This window comes from Aquarana catesbeiana, linkage group LG03 (assembly GCF_042186555.1).
Source record: "Aquarana catesbeiana isolate 2022-GZ linkage group LG03, ASM4218655v1, whole genome shotgun sequence".
In the NCBI taxonomy this organism is placed as follows: Eukaryota; Metazoa; Chordata; class Amphibia; order Anura; family Ranidae; genus Aquarana; species Aquarana catesbeiana.
In genome coordinates, this window is record NC_133326.1 from 350,070,305 (window position 1) to 350,090,323 (window position 20,019).

Here is a 20,019-nt window from a genome sequence, read left to right on the forward strand (position 1 = left end):
GTCCTGAGGGATAGGAGTTAAGAACGACTGCTTTAAAGTGTGTGTCTGGGCAACATAGAAAAATGCTGCAAGTACACAATAATGCCTATTTGTCATGCGTCCAATGAGTTCCTAACCTGTTTCACTGACAACGTGGAGCCTCTGCTACACTGAAATCCAAAGCAGTGTTTTCAGCTCTGGCTACATGACTCCTAAATGACAGAACACTTCTCCCTCTTCATTTCTATAACCTAAGGGGGAAGTGTTCTGTAGTTCATCAGTCTTGGTAAGTGTAAAAAATATGAGGGTGCCACAGGTTGGTGCAAATCCAGTAAATGTTAATTAATCTTGGTAAAAGGTCAGAAGACGGACACATTTTGGGGGCTTAGGCTCCACCTTGATCAGTGTTGTCCATGTGTTACTACTTTTTAGTGACGCATATACAAACTTTTATCCAATGTTTAGTAAAGATTTTTTTATTATGTGTTCACAATTCTGTATTATATGATTTTGTGTCATCTTGTTTCTCAGCCCCAATGAAGGGGTAGCCCCCAAACACATTGAATTTGCCTTCTGACTTTTTCCAAGATTAATAAAGTTTTTTTGGACTTGCGCTAACCTGTGATGCTTTCATATAATTCTGAAATGGATTAAATGGATTAAAATGGGGCATGTGCATTGACCTGCCAAAGCTTTATATAGACAAAGAGAATTTGGGGTCAGTTAAGAATATCAATGAAGGTTGAATTCAGTCGCATGGAGACCTGAACTGAAATGATGAACATGTGGCCAAATAAGACTCTGGACCGCGTTGAATGAAATCTCAAATGAATATTTTTAAATAGAGCGTTATTTTTATTTTTTTCCCCCCTAAAATGTCTCCATTTGCTTTTTAAATACAGTATTCTCTTAATTTCAGCATTTTTCATATTTTGAGATTGTTGAACTATGGCCTAAATTACTCATGATCTTAGAGCTGTTGTAAGCTGTGTCACGCTACAGACCGGGTCTTCAGACTTTGTAAGCCATAGTAGATTTCCTCATGAATGTTGACAATCTTCTTTCTGTGGATTAGGGCCCGTGAACATGGCTATACTCGGCTGTTTCCCACCTTGATCATGTTTTGTTAGAAACAAAAAGGAAAAAAATGCAGAGTAGCTAGAGAACTATTTTTTCTGTTCAAACGCTCTTTTTGCTATGTGCACACACATCTTCATAAACAAATATCAGCATGATATGGGCAAAAAACGGTTTGTTAATTGAAAACTGTATAGCTGCTCCTTAGCATTTTCTTGTCACTGCAGTCCAAAATGAACGTCTATTTTGACCCACTAATGATTAGAAAAAGGACAAAAGCTCTTAGGACATTCTTTTCTTACGAATTTACGTTCAAAATTCTACCCATCTATGGCCTGCTTAGTAAGTCCCATGTGGCTCTGATTTTGTTTCTGAGCATGCTACCTTGGAGGTCCTACTTTTAATGATCATCTCCTAATATCCTAACCCCCCTCTTCCTTCTTCTTCTTTTTTTTTTTTTTTTTAAAAAAAGCAAACGTTGCCATTTTGAAATAAAGAACAATCAGCACAAACAAAATGAAAACACCATTAATGCCAGCTGAACACTTTAGGCCAATCACATCACCTCTTAAACATATAAAAAACAAAATAAGTGCAGTGCAATGAGAAATTAAGTTTGTACAGTAGCCTTTTGATTTTCTCTAATCCTACACGGTATTCACAGTTTTGGTGTAATAGCGTTCTTGGTCACCACCCTTTTGGACTTCGAGCACACTTGCCATTGTGACTTCAACCATTAACCTCCTAATAGATATATTCTGCTGCAACACTATATATCCTCAGCATCTAGTAAAGAATGTAAATGGTTCTAAACCAATGCAAGCATTATTAGAGTGTTCCAGTTCTGACTCCATGTCTATTGATCGTTATCTTGCCCAACAACACCTTATTCTTCAGTGGCCCTAGCCAGTACTTGCTCAGTAAAAAACACATTACTCTTCAGGTTGTTAATAATATTTGCAGGTTGCCCATTTAAATCCAGGACATGGGCTTCCAGGTGAGCAGCCCACACATTTATGTTGTAGGTAGGCATATTTCATTTAAATGCTTGTATTTGTTTAGAACGGTTTACATTATTACTACTGAGTATAAAACAAACTCTTCCAATTGGTCAATTAATCTGTAATGTTTTGTTTTTCTTTTCCAGTGTTAATGAACTATATGTAGATGACCCTGATAAGGAGAGTGGGGGTAAAATAGATGTAAGACTGAACATCAGCTTGCCCAACCTCAACTGTGACTGTAAGTATTTAACCATTAAAGTCTATTGTATGGTTTGTGGCTTCTGCCTCTGCAGACTTCTAAATAATTATTCGAGACAAGATAGGAAACGTTTTCATCAGAACGATTTAAGCCGGCCATAGATGGTTAGAATCTCGGCCGGGTTCAGCAGGATCTGGCTGAGATTCTAACCATGTATGGGCAGGCTGAATGTACCCAAGTGTACCGATTGATCAACTTGGGTACATCCAGCCTGCCAGACTTTTCTTGCCATTACTGCTAGCGGCTGTAATAACCACTAACAATGATCACTGTGCCCCCCCAAGTGCTTTCCTTGGTCAATGACTAGTATCAATTCTAGTGTGGTGTAAAACTTCTTTGCCAGTTGTTGTTGTTTTTTTTTGTTGTCCTCTAGATCTGATTTCCTTTCGCTTCCTGGTTCACAGGATGTGCAGGGAATCCCCCAAAAGACTCTGTATTGAGGTTTACTATATAAACAAAGCCTGACAACAAACTTAATACAGAGAAATTGCTATAGCATTTATCTGTTAGTAGGCCTTGCTATTGTCTAAATGTCATTGTTTTGGTTTCTCTATGGAACGTGTATTATACTGTCTTTCAGTAGTGGGCCTGGATATTCAGGATGAAATGGGCAGACATGAAGTTGGACATATTGATAATTCCATGAAGATTCCCCTCAATAACGGTAATGGTTGCCGGTTTGAAGGACAGTTTACTATAAACAAGGTAAGGTGCTTCTGTCTCTAGTGATTGTTTTCATATATTTATGTTGCAGACATATTGTTTACATACTCACTCATATTCGTGCATACCTGCACTGAGTTTGCATGTTCTCCCTGTTCCTGCGTAGGTAGGCTAATTAGCTTCAGTCAAAATTGGCCCTCGTATGTGTGTGTATATAAGAATGTGAGTTAGGGATCTTGGATTGTAAGCTCGTTGAGGGCAGGGACCCATGACAGAGATATACATGTATGTATATGTGTGTGTGTAAAGCGCTGCATAAATTGACAGCGCTATAGAATTACCTGTAATAAATCAAAGTTTTTGCTGTTTTTCACACTTTTTTTTTTTTTCATATTCTTCCAGCAGTAGGGCTCAGGTTTAATGCCACAACCCTGTCTTCTTACGTACAGGTTTAATATACAAGCCATATAATTATACTATTAGTTTAAATTCTGCAGCAATTAGATGCTCTTGCATTCTCGACGTAATCACTTTTTGAGGTCAAGTTTACATTTGTTGATGATGACATATATGCGTAGGATGGTAAATTATGTATAGATGAGTTGCCTAGTATACATAGCATTTGTATATAGGTTATGTGAAAGCCTATGGCATAATATGGGTGGGACAACAACTGTAACAAAACCGCTTTACAACACCCTGTAGAAACTGCTAATATATGTTCTAATAGCCTGAAGAGTTGGCATGTTTACAAAACATACATACCCTCTCAAAGCATGAGTAAATACAAACCACTCTACTGGGGGAATCGTTTTATTCCTCACACACATCTGTATATTTTGCCCAAAATTACTCTACAGCCCTTAAACCCCAACGCAATTATATATTTTCTGAAGGCAGAGACCCTGTAGAATAAAATGGTGGTAGTTGCATTTTTTTTATCACATGAAGTGTAAGCAACAGTTAAATGCATATTCTCAGGAAAAATGAAACCACTAAAATGAATTTTAGCACAAATAATATTATACCCAACTATTTGTAAAATATGAAAGGGGTTCTGTTGAGTAAGAAGATATAAAAAAAACGATAGTACCCAAAATTCTCTTTAGGTGATGCTTTTAAGGTCTTTACAGGATATCAGTTTAAAGTTAACCATACATTTGGGCCCTAGAATTATTGATTTTTTAAAAGTTTGGCTAGTGTGTGGAAATGTTAAAACCTCCTTTTAGAATTGTATTGCTTTCTGTTTTCCCTTTACTAGGGAGATGTACTCACTTTACTTGTCCCGGTGAATGTTGTCACTGGGAGAGAAAATTATGAAAAATCAAGTATAACCGTTGTCCCCAGAAAATCCTCAAATAGGGATTACCAGCCATGCCTTGTACCATATAAACTTGAAACCCACCTGTACCTATATTTTTTAAGTTAAAAAAAAATGACAATTCTTACCGGAGATTGAAATAGAAATCCTGAAAAATATGTCAGAGGATAAGACGATTAGCACTTATGGGGGAATAAGAGTGAAAAAAGGGGGAGGGGAATCATGGCTAGGTTCAGAGAGTTTGGGTACTTTCGCACTGAGGCGTGCGGGCGCTGGCGGTACATCGGTGCTAAATATAGCGCCATTTTAGCGGCGCTATTCGGCTGCTAGCGGGGTGGTTTTAACCCCCGCTAGCAGCCGAAAATGGGTTAAAACTGCAGTGGCGCTTTGCCGGCGGGTTTGCAGCACTGCCCCATTGTTTTCAATGGGAAGGGGTGCCTTAGAAGCGATAAATACACCGCTCCTACAGTGATCCAAAGATGCGGCTTGCAGGACTTTTTTGACTGCCCTGCAAACGCACCGCTCCAGTGTGAATGCCCTTGGGGGTTTCACATTGGAGTGCATTGAGCGGCTTTTTCAGGGAGCTTTGTAGGCGCTATTTTTAGCACTTTAGCACCTGCAAAGTGCCTCATTGTGAAAGCAGCCTAAGACTGTTCATACATGGTGCAAATTTCTTTCCTGCAACCATGGGTTGCAGGAAAGAAATTTGCATGATTCCCCCATTAACACAGACAGTGGTGTCAGAGGAATCGACAATGGTTTTCTCCCAGCGGGGGGCTGGCAGGGGAGAAGACAGTGATTATTGCTAGCGGCTTTAGCAGCCACCAACTATAATCGCCAGAGAATTCGGCAGGCTGGTTGTAACCAAGTTGATCAAGTTGGTACATTCAGCTTGCCTGTTAATGGTTTGTGTCTCGGCCAGTTCCTGCTAAATCGGCCGAGATTTGAACCGTGTATGACTGGCCTTAGTTGGGGAGAGATTGGAAAATAGGAAGGGTAAGAGGTATCTTGGTAAATGGGCGAGTAATAAAAAAGTGGTCCATGCATACAGTAGGATTGATTTACTAAAACTGGAGAGTGCAAAATCTGGTACACCTGTGCATGGTAGCCAATCGGCTTCTAATTTCAGCTTGTTCAATTAAACTTTGCCAAAAAAATTGGGAAGTTGATTAGTTTCTAGGCAGAGCTGCACCAGATTTCGCACTCCCGGTTTTAGTAAATCAACCCCAATGTGTCTTCAAAAAAGTATTGTGTTTTTTTTTTTTTTGGTTTTTTTTTTTCCTTTTTTTTTTTTTTTTTTATTTAAATCGTACTTACCTAGATGGATGCAGAAGTGATCTGATGCTGCATCTGTCCCCTGCCATCTTCAAGGGTGAGAACTGAGTGATCAGACACCGCTGTTCGCTCAGTTCTCTCTGCTGCTCTGAGCAGAGAGCTGGTGACTGTCGGTCACTGCTGTTTGCTCTGCTCAGCGGTTCGCTGAAAGGCTGAGCCAGGTGCGGTGAAGGCTCCTGGGGGTGGATCCTGACCATATGGTCGATGTAATGGACCAGCTCTGTGACGTCAGCTGACCGCTTCAGCCTGCTGTCTGCTGAAAACCGGTCATAGGAGTGCAGAACCAGAGTGATCCACAGGAGAAGTACAGCTAAATGAGCTTTGGCTGTACTTCTCCTTTAACGTTCTATTGTCTATGATGGATGAGTCTTCCATCCATCAGATCTAGTTTATTTTGGCAAACCATATAGTTATTGAAGAAGGGGGTAGTCTGTTACCATATGGTGATTATGTATGCATAGGCTACATTGAGTAAGTGAACTGTCAAGGAGGTTTTCTTGCGTTTCAACAGGATCTGGTTTATATGCATAAAAAACTATGGGATGCTGCCTTAGGTCCACCAAGGGGAGTAGTCTTATCAATGTTCGCACCTCTTGCCAGAAAAAAAATGATTTTCAGGCGATTCCAGAAAACACGCAGAAGTGTGCGCTGATGAGAGACCACTCCCTGACAGGAGTTTTAAGCATTCCTTAAGCTGGCCATAGTGTTCCAGGCCATGTATGGGCAGGCTGAATGTACCCAAATTGATCGATCAGTTTGAGTACAACCAGCCTGCCGGATTTTACATGCAGTTATTGCTAGCATCTGTTATAGCCGCTAGCAACAATCACTGTGTTCTCATGGCAGGGACAGCTTCCCCTGCCGAAAGAACACAATGGTTCTGCGGGAGGGATCCCCCTGTCAACACTATCTGTGTTGATGGGGGAATTGAGCGATTTTTTTATTTTTATTTTTTTCTTTCCTGCAACCCGTGTTTGCAGGAAAGAAAATTGCTCAGTCTATGGTCGGCTTTACTCTTTCCAAAACTGAAGTATTTGCTTCTAAATATACTTTAAGGCATAGCTGACACTGTATTGCCTAGAGAGGTGCATTTACTGATTACGTGGCTTTTCTATGTGCCCTATGCCTTTTTAGAAAATGAGGTTTTATTACAAATCCATAAAGAAACTAGATAGAAGTCTATGCTAATAAGGTGTTTAAATCTGTCATTTTAATTGCTTTATCATAACCATGTCTTTGTTATTAGGTGCCTGGAAACTTCCATGTGTCCACACACAGTGCGACAGCTCAGCCACAGAACCCTGACATGAGTCACTTCATTCACAAGCTAAGTTTTGGTGACACTTTACAGGTTAGTATGTTTTATAAATTCAAAACTGGTAATACAATGAATTTATTGTAAATGGCTGGTTCAGGAAAAGGTGCTCCTTTAAAAATCCTATTTTTTTTTTATTCATCTCTGTCATGGTTTGCCATTTCCCTTTTCCCCATTATTCAGACTCATGATACCACCACAGTAGTGTGACAGGGAAAACATTAAGTGACATTTATACTTTCAGTAAAGACACACAAACTGCACTTATTAACTGAATTCTGTGTGTAATGATAGCCAGTAACACAGAATTCAGTTAATAAGTGCAGTTTGTGTGTCTTTACTGAAAGTATAAATGTCACTTAATGTTGCTGTAGGATGGAAACCTTTTTGTTTTCTGATGTCTTGTTTGTATTAAATCCTGCCATAGATGGTTCAAAATTCCACCAGTTCACTAGGAACTGTCCTAATTTCGATCCATCTATAGGCTGGTTGTACTGCAGTTGATCAACTTCAGTACCACCAGCCTGTCGGGTTTCTCTTTGTTCAATCAGTGCCAGCGACTAAAGTCAACAGTGGTGATCTTTGTATTCTGACAGCTGTAAAACCTCATGCTATCAGAATACAATAGCGTAGCGAGAGGAATTCAAGCAACTTTCTTTCCTGAAACCCGTGGCTAAAGGAAAGAAAATGGCATAAGTATGTTTCCTATTGAAGAAAGTTCTACCTCATGTTGAGCGCAATATTTGCAAAAACTACAAAAACACGGCATCTAGATTTAGAACTCCTGTTAATTTGCTCTTGTTTAACCACTTCAACCCCGGAGGATTTGGCAGCTCAATGACTCAAGGACTTTTTACAATTTGGGTACAGCATTGCATGACCACGCAATCACCAGTTAAAGCAGTGCAGTGCCAAATGTAATTTGCGTCCCTTTTTTCCCACAAATAGAGCTTTCTCTTTATGGTATTTTATTGCCTTTGCGATTTTTTTTTTTTTTGCGATTTATACGGAAAAGACCAAAAATTTTGCAAAAAAAATTATATTTTCTACTTTTTGTTATTAAAAAAATGTAATAAACTCAATTTTAGTCATACATTTAGGCCAAAATGTATTCAGCCACATGTCTTTGGTAAAAAAAATGTCAATAAAAGTATATTTATTGGTTTGCGCAAAAGTTATAGCGTCCACAAACTAGGGTACATTTTCTGGAATCTACGCAGCTTTTAGTTTGACTGCCTATGTCATTTCTTGAGGTGCTAAAATGGCAGGGCAGTACAACCCCCCCCCCCCCCAAATGACCCCATTTTGGAAAGTAGACACCCCAAGGTAATTGCCCGGAGGCATGTTGAGCCCATTGAATAATTTATTTTTTTGTTGCAAGTGATTGAAAAATGACAAAAAAAAATTCTCAAAGTTGTCACTAAATGATATATTGCTCACACATGTCATGGTTATATGTGGAGTTAAACCCCCCAAATACATTCTGCTGCTTCTCCTGAGTACGGGGATACCACATGTGTGGAACAGTCTAACCGCATACAGGACCCTGAAAACCAATCAACGCCTTTGGGCTTTCTAAGGGCGTAAATTTTTGATTTCACTCCTCACTGCCTATCACAGTTTCGGAGGCCATGAAATGCCCAGTTAGCACAACCCCCCCCCCCCCACAAATGACCCTATTTTGGAAAGTAGACACCCCAAGCTATCTGCTGAGAGGCATGTTGAGTATTTTGAAGATCTCACTTTTTGTCACAAAGTTTTGAAAATTGAAAAAAGAAAAAAAAAAAAGTCCTTTTCTTTCTTCATTTTCAAAAATAAATGAGAGGTGCAAAATACTCACCATGCCTCTTAGCAAATACCTTGGGGTGTCTACTTTCCAAAATAGGGTCATTTGGGGGAGTTTTGTATTATCTTGGCATTTTATGGCCTTCGAAACTGTGATAGGTAGTGAGGCTCCTGTACATGGCTAGGCTCCCAAAAAGTCTCACACATGAGGTATCCCTGTACACAGGAGAAGCAGCAGAATGTATTTTGGAGTGTAATTTTCCTGAAATTTGTGGCAAAATATAAAATATTCCATGTACACAACATGCCTCAGTAAAAAGCTTGAAGTGTCTTCTTTCCAAAATGGGGTCATGGGGTCTGTGATAGGTAGTGAAGAAGTGAAATCACCATTTTACGCCCTTAGAAATCCTGAAGGCGGTGATTGGTTTTCGGGGTCCCGTGCGCGGCTAGGCTCCAAAAAAGTCTCACACATGTGGTATCCCCGTACTCGGGAGAAGCAGCAGAATGTATTTTGGAGTGTAATTTCACATATGCCCATAGCATGTTTGAGCAATAGATCATTTAGTGACAACTTTGTGCAAAAACAAAAAAAAATTTAATTTTCCAGCAACTTGTGGCAAAATATAAAATATTCCATGGACTCAACATGCCTCTCATCAAATAGCTTGGGGTGTCTACTTTCCAAAATGGGGTCATTGGGGGGGGGGGGGGGGTTGTGCTATCTTGGCATTTTATGGTCTTCAAAACTGTAATAGGTAGTAAGGAGTAAAATCAAAAATTTATACCCTCCAAAATACTGAAGGTGGTGCTTGGTTTTCTGGGTCCTGTACACGGCTAGGCTCCCAAAAAGTCTCACACATGAGGTATCCCCGTACTCAGGAGAAGCAGCAGAGTGCATTTTGGGGTCTAATTCCACCTATAGCTATGCCCTGTTTGAACAATATATCATTTAGTGACAACTTTGTGTAAAAAAAATAAATAAATAAATAAATAAAAATAAATAAATAAATAATTGTAATTTTCCTGAAACTTGTGGCAAAATATAAAATATTCCATGGACACAACATGCCTATTGGCAAATAGCTTGGAGTGTCTACTTTCCAAAAAGGGGTTTTATGCACAACATTTAGAAGCTTACCCACTCTTCTAACCACTTGGAAGACCAAGCCCCTTCTGACACTCTTTGTTTACATGAAAAAAAATATAGATATATAGAGATATAGATATAGATATAGAGAGAGAGAGAGAGAGAGAGAGAGAGAGCAAAAAAGCAAAGGCCCTACAGATTAAAATGGTGGGTGTTGCCGTTTTTTTTTTTTTCACACAGTATTTGCGCAGCGATTTTTCAAACGCAATTTTTTTGAAAAAAACACACTTTTTTTTTATTTTAATGCACTAAAACACACTATATTGCCCAAATGTTTGATGAAATAAAAAAGATGATCTTATGCCGAGTACATGGATGCCGAACACAACATACTTAAAAATTGCGCGCAAACTACATACATTTTTAAAAGCCTTTACAGGCTACCATTTTAGATCACAGAGGAGGTCTACTGCTAAAATTACTGCCCTCGATCTGACCTTTGTGGTGCTACCTCACATGCATGGTGTAATTGCTGTTTACATATGACACCAGACCGATGCTTGCGTTCGCCTTGCGTGTGAGCACAGGGGGACAGGGGTGCTTTTTTTTTTTTTTGTTATCTCAGGGAATGTAAATATCCCCTGTGATGGCAATAGGTAGTGACAGATACTCCTTTTTTTTTTTTTTTTTTTTTTTTTTAAATTGGGGTCTATTAGACCCTAGATCTCTCCTTTGCCCTCAAAGCATCTGACCACACCAAGATTGGTGTGATAAAATGATTTGCCAATTTCCCAATGGCGCTGTTTATATCCGGTGAAACCGAAGTCATGAAATGCTCGTAGCTTCCGGTTTCTTAGGCCATAGAGATGATTGGAGCCGTTCTGGTCTCTGATCAGCTCTATTGTCAGCTGGCTGAACCACCGGCTGCATTCTCGGGTTCCCGGTTGGGACAGGAGAGCCAGAGAAAACCATGGAAGATGGGGGGGGGGGGGGGGGGCAAGTTCCCTCCCACTGCTTATAAAAGCAGTCTAGAAGCTAATTAGCCACTAGGATTACTTTTATATGAAAGCCGACCACTGGCTGAAAAGAATGATACCAAGATGATACCTAAACCTGCAGGCATCATTATGGTATAACCACTCAAAGTCCAGCAACATACCATTACGTTGCTGGTCCTTGTTGGGCATACATTGTAATGTTCTTTTTTTCCATGCAGCCTGTGGGCTGAATGCAAAAAAGAGATTGATCGGTGGGTATGCCCACCATTAGAATACCGCTCTTCATCCACCCACTTCTCATGATGGGCATACATGCACCTTTTTTTTTTTTTAACTGTGGTGGTGAAATCACCTCCAGCAGCGATGGAGTCACGGCTTTACGTATCGTGGGAGCAAACGCTGTTGCTGTCAAGATAAATAAACCCGTGCTGCAGCTGAATGGTGTACCTGCTAAGCAAATGATGGTTAACAATAAAACAAAGTAACATTACAGTATAACAGTAAGACTTACTATACCTGCAAAGCAAATACAATAAAACATAGTAAAAATAAAACATTGCAATCTGTACCTAAAAAAAATATATGCCAAAGCATGGGGGCAATCCGTCCCTAATTTTAGGAGCAAATCGCTCCTCCACTCCTGCCCCCATGCTACGGCATATATGCTCCTTCTTTTTTTTTTGTTTTTTTTTTTTGTTTTTTTTTTTTTTTAACTGTAGTGGTGAAATCACCTCCGACAGCACTGGAGTTACGGCTTTATGTATCGTGGGAGCAAACGCTGTTGCTGTCAAGATAAATAAACCTGCGCTGCAGCTGAATGGCGTACCTGCTAAGCAAATGATGGTTAACAATAAAACAAACATTACAGTATGACATACTATGCCTGCAAAGTAAATACAATAAAACATAGTAAAAATAAAACAGAGAACGTTAGATATAGAACAATAGTGAGCAAATAGTATAGCGGACAGTAGAGAGCGAACATAAGAGAGAGAGAAGAAAAATACAACCACAACTATTTTTGGATTTTTTATTTAGTTTTTTTGTTTTGTTTTTTTCCCCACTTTTTTCACTTTTATAAAAACTGTAAACTGAGCCCACCAATGCAGCCTCGCTGTGCCCACCAATGCAGCCTCGCTGTGCCCACCAATGCAGCCTCGCTGTGCCCACCAATGCAGCCTCGCTGTGCCCACCAATGCAGCCTCGCTGTGCCCACCCATGCAGCCTCGCTGTGCCCACCCATGCAGCCTCGCTGTGCCCACCCATGCAGCCTCGCTGTGCCCACCCATGCAGCCTCGCTGTGCCCACCCATGCAGCCTCGCTGTGCCCACCCATGCAGCCTCGCTGTGCCCACCCATGCAGCCTCGCTGTGCCCACCCATGCAGTTTCTCTATACGCCTACCAATTGCAGCCTCTGTGCGCCTACCAATTGCAGCCTCTGTGCGCCTACCAATTGCAGCCTCTGTGCGCCCACCGCTTGCAGCCTCTGTGCGCCCACCGCTTGCAGCCTCTGTGCGCCCACCACTTGCAGCCTCTGTGCGCCCACCACTTGCAGCCTCTGTGCGCCCACCACTTGCAGCCTCTGTGCGCCCACCACTTGCAGCCTCTGTGCGCCCACCACTTGCAGCCTCTGTGCGCCCACCACTTGCAGCCTCACGCTCTCACCATTTTCTGGATAACGCAGCGCTCTCCTCCCTCTGTCCTCTGGTGCTCATATGTCACAGACCTGGGTCTGTGTGCAAGGTTCCGCCCCTCTAGACTGGCTTGTGTGATAGGCGGAATTCACACTGATTCAATCTACTATCACACGAGCTGGTCTGGGGGGGGCGGGACCTTGCACACAGACCCAGCTCCGTGACATGCAAGTGCTGGAGGAGAGCGCTACAGTTTCCGCTCAAAGCGGTCCCAGGGCAGGCGGCCTACCGTGAAATTTCCCGGTAGGCCAGTCTGGCCCTGTATCTTTCATGCTCAGAAACTTGTAGGTCTCTTCACTACTGTATCTTCGGTTTGACATTTTGTTCTCTAAATTTACTGGTACAGTAGTGAAACTCACAGGTAAAAAAGCACCTGACAGCGACTGCTTCAAACGCTGCAAAAAAAACTGTTAGCATTCGCAGGGATCAGGCCTGACTCTGCGAACGCTGCAGTTATGTGTTTTGTAAGTGATAGTGATCAATTGATACTGCACTTGGGTGGGCTAGGCTGGGCGGAGGGGCGAAACGAAGGTGCTAGCAGGTATCTGGGCTGATCCCACTAACACTGCGTTTTTGGAAACTCTAAATTGCTGGGGACGCTAGTATAGATCTGATCAGATATCGATCCGTTCAGACACTATACTACTAAAGGGAGGTGTATGGTGCGAGCCAGGGTGTTAGTGCTACTGGCACTGATCTGACGCTGCCTGGGGTAACGCAGACCCTATTTTACACTAAAACCTAACTTTGATCACCCGCCGGGTGATCAGGGGGTTAACCTTTATTGGGTAAAATACGGCGAGTGCCCTGACGCTATAAAAAATAAACTAGCTGAACTGGGTCACCCGTGACAGTTGTTATACTGTGATCACAAGTGACGGGGTGATCAAGGGGTTAAACCTTTATTGGGGGGGGTTGAGGGGGTCCCTAGACCTACCTGGGCCTAAGGCTAATTACCCTAACACTGATTTTTGTCACTAATGAAACCAGTACAGTGATCCAAAAAAAATCTGATTGCTGTACTTGGTGACCCAGTGACAGGTGGTGAAGGGGTTAACTGGGGGGGGGGGGGTGATTGGGGGGGTGAATTGTGTGCCTACGTGACCTGGTGTCAGTGTAGTGTTGTGCAACTCACTCTGAGTTGTCTTCTTTCCTCAGTCTGGAACGGAATTGACAGACATGAGGAGAGATATCATCACTTCCCCTGTCAGTGTTTACAGTTACACAGACAGGGGAAGGATCTCATTCATCAAGACCAATCACCAGGTCCAGGCCAGATATCAATGGCCTGAGCCTGGGGATTGATCGAATCCGATCATCGCAGGGGGCTAGTGCAGAACTGGTTAAAACATATTTATTGTGAAGTTAAAAATGTTTTCTGAAAGATTAAGGCCCCTTTCACACGAGGCGGACTCCGCCTCATTATAAATTGATTTGCATTTTAATGAGTGAAATAAGTATTTGACCCCTTCGCAAAACATGACATGGCAAAACCCTTGTTGGCAATCAGAGGTCAGACGTTTCTTGCAGTTGGCCACCAGTTTGCACACATCTCAGGAGGGATTTTGTTCCACTCCTCTGTACAGATCCTCTCCAAGTCATTAAGGTTTGAAGGCTGACTTTTCTATGGGATTAAGGTCTGGAGACTGGCTAGGTCACTCCAGGACCTTAATGTGCTTCTTCTTGAGCCACTCCTGTTTTGGGTCATTGTCATGCTGGAATACCCATCCACCACCCATTTTCAATGCCCTGGTAGGGGGAAGAAGGTTCTCACCCAAGATTTGATGGTACGTGGCCCCGTCCATTGTCCCTTTTGATGCGGTGAAGTTGTCCTGTCCCCTTAGCAGAAAAATACGCCCAAAGCATAATTTTTTTACCTCCATATTTTGACGGTGGGGATGGTGTTCTTTGGGTCATAGGCAGCATTCCTCCTCCATCAAATACAGTGAGTTGAGTTGATACCAAAGAGCTCCATTTTGGCCTCATCTGACCACAACACTTTCACCCAGTTCTCCTCTGAATCATTCAGATGTTCATTAGCAAACTTCAGACGGGCCTGGAAATGTGCTTTCTTGAGCAGGGGGACTTTACGGGCACTGCAGGATTTCAGTCCTTTTTGGCGTAGTGTTACCAATTGTTTTCTTGGTCACTATGGTCCCAGCTGCCTTGGGATCATTGAATGGATTCTCCGGTGTAGTTCTAGGCTGATTCCTCACCGATCTCATGATCATTGAAACTCCACGAGGTGAGATCTTGCATGGAGCCCCAGACCGAGGGAGATTGACGGTTATTTTGTGTTTCTTCCATTTGAGAACAATCACAGCAACTGTTGTCACCCTCTCACCAAGTTTCTTGGTGATGCTCTTGTAGTCCATGCCAGCCTTGTGTAGGTTTATAATCTTGTCCCTGACATCCTTGGACTGCTCTTAGGTCTTGGCCATGGTGGAGAGATTGGAATCTGCTTGCTTCTGTGGACAGGTGTCTTTTATACAGGTAACAAACTGAGATTAGGAGCACTCCCTTTAAGAGAGTGCTCCTAATCCCAGATTGATGCCTGTATAGAAGACACCTGGAAGCCAGAAATCTTACTGATTGATAGGGGATCAAATACTTATTTCACTTAATAAAATGCTAATCAGTTTAGAATTTTTTTGAAATGCGTTTTTCTGGATATATTTGTTATCCTGTCTCTCACTGTTAAAATAAATCTACCATTAAAATTATAGACTGATCATTTCTCTGTCAGTGGGCAAACGTACAAAATCAGCAGGAGATCAAATATTTTTTTTCCCTCACTGTATGTCCTTGAATGTACTGATGCATATTTTTGTACAGATGTTCGAACAAATGTTCGTTTGAAAATCTAAATGTTAAGCTGGTCGTACACAAAACATAAATGCAGCTGGAGAATAACTGCAACCCTAGCTGGAAAAATACCTTGAATAGCTGTGCCTAAAAGGGAAAAAAAAAAGCAAGATTTATGTCTAGCCATTATCGTACCTGATAATGGCTAGACATACTCGAGAGAGAAAGGGGATGAGTGAGGGGTAAGGGAGGGGGGATTAGAGAGAGAGGGCGAGGATGCGAATGAGAATGCGTGGAAGTGTCAGCAACACAGCCCGGCCAAGGCAAGTGACCGAAGGCACAGAATCTGGAAGGAAGACAAGGTGAAGATGGAACGAAAGTGTGCCCATTCTAGAGCTGGTAACATTGAGGTGTGGAGGGTATGCCAGTGGGCAGTATGTACAGGAGAGGAGTGTGGAGGGTATGATTGGGGGCAGTATGTACAGGAGAGAAGTGTGGAGGGTATGACAGTGGGCACTATGTATAGGAGAGGAGTGTGGAGGGTATGACAGCGGGTGCTATGTACAGGTGAGGAGGATGTAGGAATCTGGGAAGGAAAAATGTAAAGGTTTGTGGAAGGATGTTTAGGGACTGCGTAGTGACTAAGCGGGCCATACATGAGTTGAAATTAAGCCAATTAGTCGATCTATGTATGGGCTATCTGGTTGTACACAAGCCCGGCCAAGGCAAGTGACAGAAGGCACAGAATCCGGAAGGAAGATGGAACAAAAGTGTGCCCATTCTAGAGCTGGTAAAAATGAGAATATTCAATATCATTTTAAAGAACTGTTTTTGTGTGTAAGAGGCATAGGGGAGGAGTATGGATGGTATAAAAGTGGGAAGTATGTGCAGGTGAGGGAGAGGAATGTGGAAGGTATAACAGTGGGTACTATGTATAGGAGAGGAGTGTGGAGGGTATGCCAGTGGGCAGTATGTACAGGAGAGGAGTGTGGAGGGTATGATGGGGGGCAGTATGTACAGGAGAGCAGTGTGGAGGGTATGACAGTGGGCAGTATGTACTGGAGGGGAGTGTGGAGGGTATGATGGGGGGCAGTATGTACAGGAGAGGAGTGTGGAGGGTATGACAGTGGGCAGTATGTACAGGAGAGGAGTATGGAGGGTATGATGGGGGGCAGTATGTACAGGAGAGGAGTGTGGATGGTATGATGGGGGGCAGTATGTACAGGAGAGGAGTGTGGAGGGTATGATGGGGGGCAGTATGTACAGGAGAGGAGTGTGGAGGGTATGACAGTTTGCAGTATGTACAGAAGAGGAGTGTGGAGGGTATGATGGGGGCAGTATGTACAGGAGAGGAGTGTGGAGGGTATGACAGTGGGCAGTATGTACAGGAGAGGAGTGTGGAGGGTATGTCAGTAAGCAGTATGTACAGGAGAGGAGTGTGGAGGGTATGACAGTGAGCAGTATGTACAGGAGAGGAGTGTGGAGGGTATGACAGCGGGCACTATGTACAGGTGAGGAGGATGTAGGAATCTGGGAAGGAAAAATTTAAAGGTTTGTGGAAGGATGTTTAGGGACTGCGTAGTGGCCATACATGAAATGAAATTAAGCCAGTTAAGCAGAGACCAGCTATAGTCGATCTATGTATGGGCTAGCTGGTTGTACACAAGTCAATCTATTAATCGACTTGAGTACAACCAGCCTGTCATTTTTTCCCAAAACAGTCAGTGCTGCCAGCTATAGTTGGCAACACTGATCATTATATTGTGTGGGTAGGGAAGGCTCCCCACTGGCAGAACACAATAACACTGCGGGATTGAGTCCTCCATCCACTGGTCAGCAGGTGAGAAGGTGTGTGGGGACAGGCTGGGGAGAAAGGTCTGTCAGCAGGGGGGTGTGAGGTGGTCATGGAGGGATATCAATCGGCGGGTGGGGGGAGTAACTGGGAGTGATATCTTTTGGAGTAGGGTCTGTCATCTGTAGGTTGGGAAATGGTCACCTGTGTGATATAAGTTGAAGGGAGGTGGCTAACATGGGAAGTGGCAAGTGTGAAATGGATGATCTGTTTCAAGTTTCTTTCACATTTGCAGTAATGCTTACTGCCCTCTGAAAAGTGATCTGTGGTGTATTGCTTTTCAACGAGTGCTATAGCAGCAGCTGACAGGCATTCATGAGGTGCTACTGCCACCTCCTTCTTTTTTTCTTCTTTTTTTTTTTTTTTTTTTTTTTTTAACATTGCTGAATGGCAGATTTACATTGTTGGACTATGCTGCTACTGCGAGCAAGTTTGACAGGCGGTGCTGCCTGTCAAACTCTGCAGGCCAAGCTGTCCATTGAGTTTAGTACCTCTGACAAGAAGTGTATTGTGCGCCAGTCTGTACTGATAAAGGGTCTCCTCTGATGCAACGGGAGATTCCCTTATAGTGCTATCTATCTATGAGCCATAGTTTTAATCAGTATGATATATTAAAGCAGGTCAACAGATGCAACATTTTTTTTAGGATGTAAGCCCTGGGCTGCACATTAGTTTCTCTCCCATTACAAGAAGATCGTTGAAAGTAAGTCTTATTCAAACAATACAATCTAGAATTTATTTACATGAAAGTTCTTGTTCCACTTTTGCTTGGAACTAAAGAATCGTTTTTATTACAGTGTTGATCTAGTGATAATTTGCAAATTCTAATGTATGTTTGGGTTATCTGATGTTGCAGTTGCTAGGGACCTTAGTGTTTGTATGCTGATGTTTGTTCAAAGAAAAAAGTTTTGTGGTTAAAGCACCTGGAGCTATTGCGTCATGAGAACACTGTTGGCTGCAGCATTCTAGGGATGTGGTAAGATGTTCTAATTAAAATGCATATTTTGGTGCAAGAAAGCTGATCCACTTTTTTTATTTTTCATACATCAGTAAGAATTAGTAAAGTCTGAGTGATTGTGGTGCTGGGTGAGCTCAGTACATGGCATCACAAAGTGATTATGTATTGTGCTTTGTATTATATAACCAACTTCTCCACCCATGAACACTCCCAAGTAGCACCTTGTCATCTTTCAAATTCTGTAATGGCAACAATCCAGAATGATATATGCTGCGATTGGAAATAGTTCTCCCATTGTACAGTACCAGCCAGCCATTCAAGCTGATGTCAAGGGCACAATTGGGTGTGGTTGGCACCTGTGGAGAGATCCATCTCTGAAGGCTGTAAATGGGGAAATTTTCAGGTTTTTGCTTGCATGATGATTCACAGCTCATGTACATAAAAACTATGTGTAATAAAGGCTCGAGATACAATTTACAATGTAGCTGGTAAGATGGTGATATTTCCTTGGGTTCCAAAACAATAGGTTTCAAAGTTCAATTGTACCTATTCCTACAGTGTACATTACATAAAAGGGTTTTAAATTTGCTATTGTTTCATTGCTTAATTTAAATAATTAAAGTAGTTTTTTCATTAAGCCTAGGTTTCCGCTGACTCGCAGGATTTCATTCCCGCATGTCAGTCCCGACTTCAGGGGAGATTTCAGAGACATCTGTCCGGGTTTCTGCACAGATGACAATGGAAATCACACCCCGAAATCACCAAAAGTAATACAGAAACTACTTTTGGAAATCAATGCGGCGCCGCAGATGCAGCGTTACACCGATTTAGACGCTGCAATTGCCGACAATTTGGCATGCGATTTTGACTTGTCAAATCACATGCCAAATTGCATCAGTGTGAACCAGGGCTTAAGGTAGCACTCAGATTCTCTCCATTGTAAGTATTAAATTGGATACAAATTCTGTAAAAATAAACCACGGAACCATTGATATATTTTTTTTTTTTTTATATGTTGGCTTGATGAACCTAGCCTATGTTTTTAGATGTCTGTTTTTAGTGGAAATGCCATTTAAGAGGTAAATGTATAAAATATTCTTAAAAGGGGAACAAATAGCGTAGTGTCCGTCTCTCATAAGATCTTTCAAGCATATCCACTTTTCTGCAGTTTGTGGTTTTTGCCCACAATTACATTATTCAAATAGCCCATTTTTTCAAGTGAAACCTTATTATTGCACACAGAGATATTCATCATTTTTGTAAAAAAAAAATAAAAATTTGTGCAGGTTCCCTATGCTTCCTTTTTTAGTGGAGAAGATACGAGTATTGCATGCATTAGTCAGTGTCATAGCTCTTTAAGTTATCATGGAGATATCTGATGCTTGAGGTATGGAATGCCAGACAGGCAGATGTCTCCTTGTGATTTTACAGAGGGATGGATCAGCCAGTCTATGGTCTGGGGTATCCTAAAATAAACAACAATGGGCATAATGGACAATGAATACAATTTACTGAATATATATGGGATATGGCTTCCGTGTCCTAATAAACATTTTTCTAATGGCTTGTGTAAATGGCATCAGTTTGAGACTCTGAGAGCATTCACACTTCATTGATACTTGCATTTTACCATCAGTTGACCTGCATTTGGCCTTCTTCATGGCGGTTCCCTTAGACATATGAAGATGCAAAATTCGCTTGAAGCAAACAAAAGCCCATCAACACAGGCCCTATTATAAAATTATCACCATTTTTATGTCTTTTAGGTTTCAAACATTCATGGTGCTTTTAATGCTTTGGGTGGAGCGGACAAACTGGCTTCCAACGGTACGTACATAGTACCTGCAGCTTCATTTTCAAAGGCTTTTCTCCAGATGATTAGCTAAT

General features: G+C 41.9%; 1 protein-coding gene across 2 annotated transcripts in view; it reads left to right on the top strand.

Annotated features, from left to right (window-relative positions):
• Positions 1-20,019, top strand: part of ERGIC1 (endoplasmic reticulum-golgi intermediate compartment 1) — a 160,067-nt gene that overhangs the window by 112,772 nt on the left and 27,276 nt on the right. For both annotated transcript variants that reach the window (XM_073620594.1, XM_073620595.1), the window contains 4 exons: positions 2,204-2,298; positions 2,900-3,024; positions 6,885-6,989; positions 19,899-19,959. In XM_073620594.1, the coding sequence (XP_073476695.1) occupies positions 2,204-2,298; positions 2,900-3,024; positions 6,885-6,989; positions 19,899-19,959 (386 nt within the window). The remainder of the gene's footprint in view (positions 1-2,203; positions 2,299-2,899; positions 3,025-6,884; positions 6,990-19,898; positions 19,960-20,019) is intronic.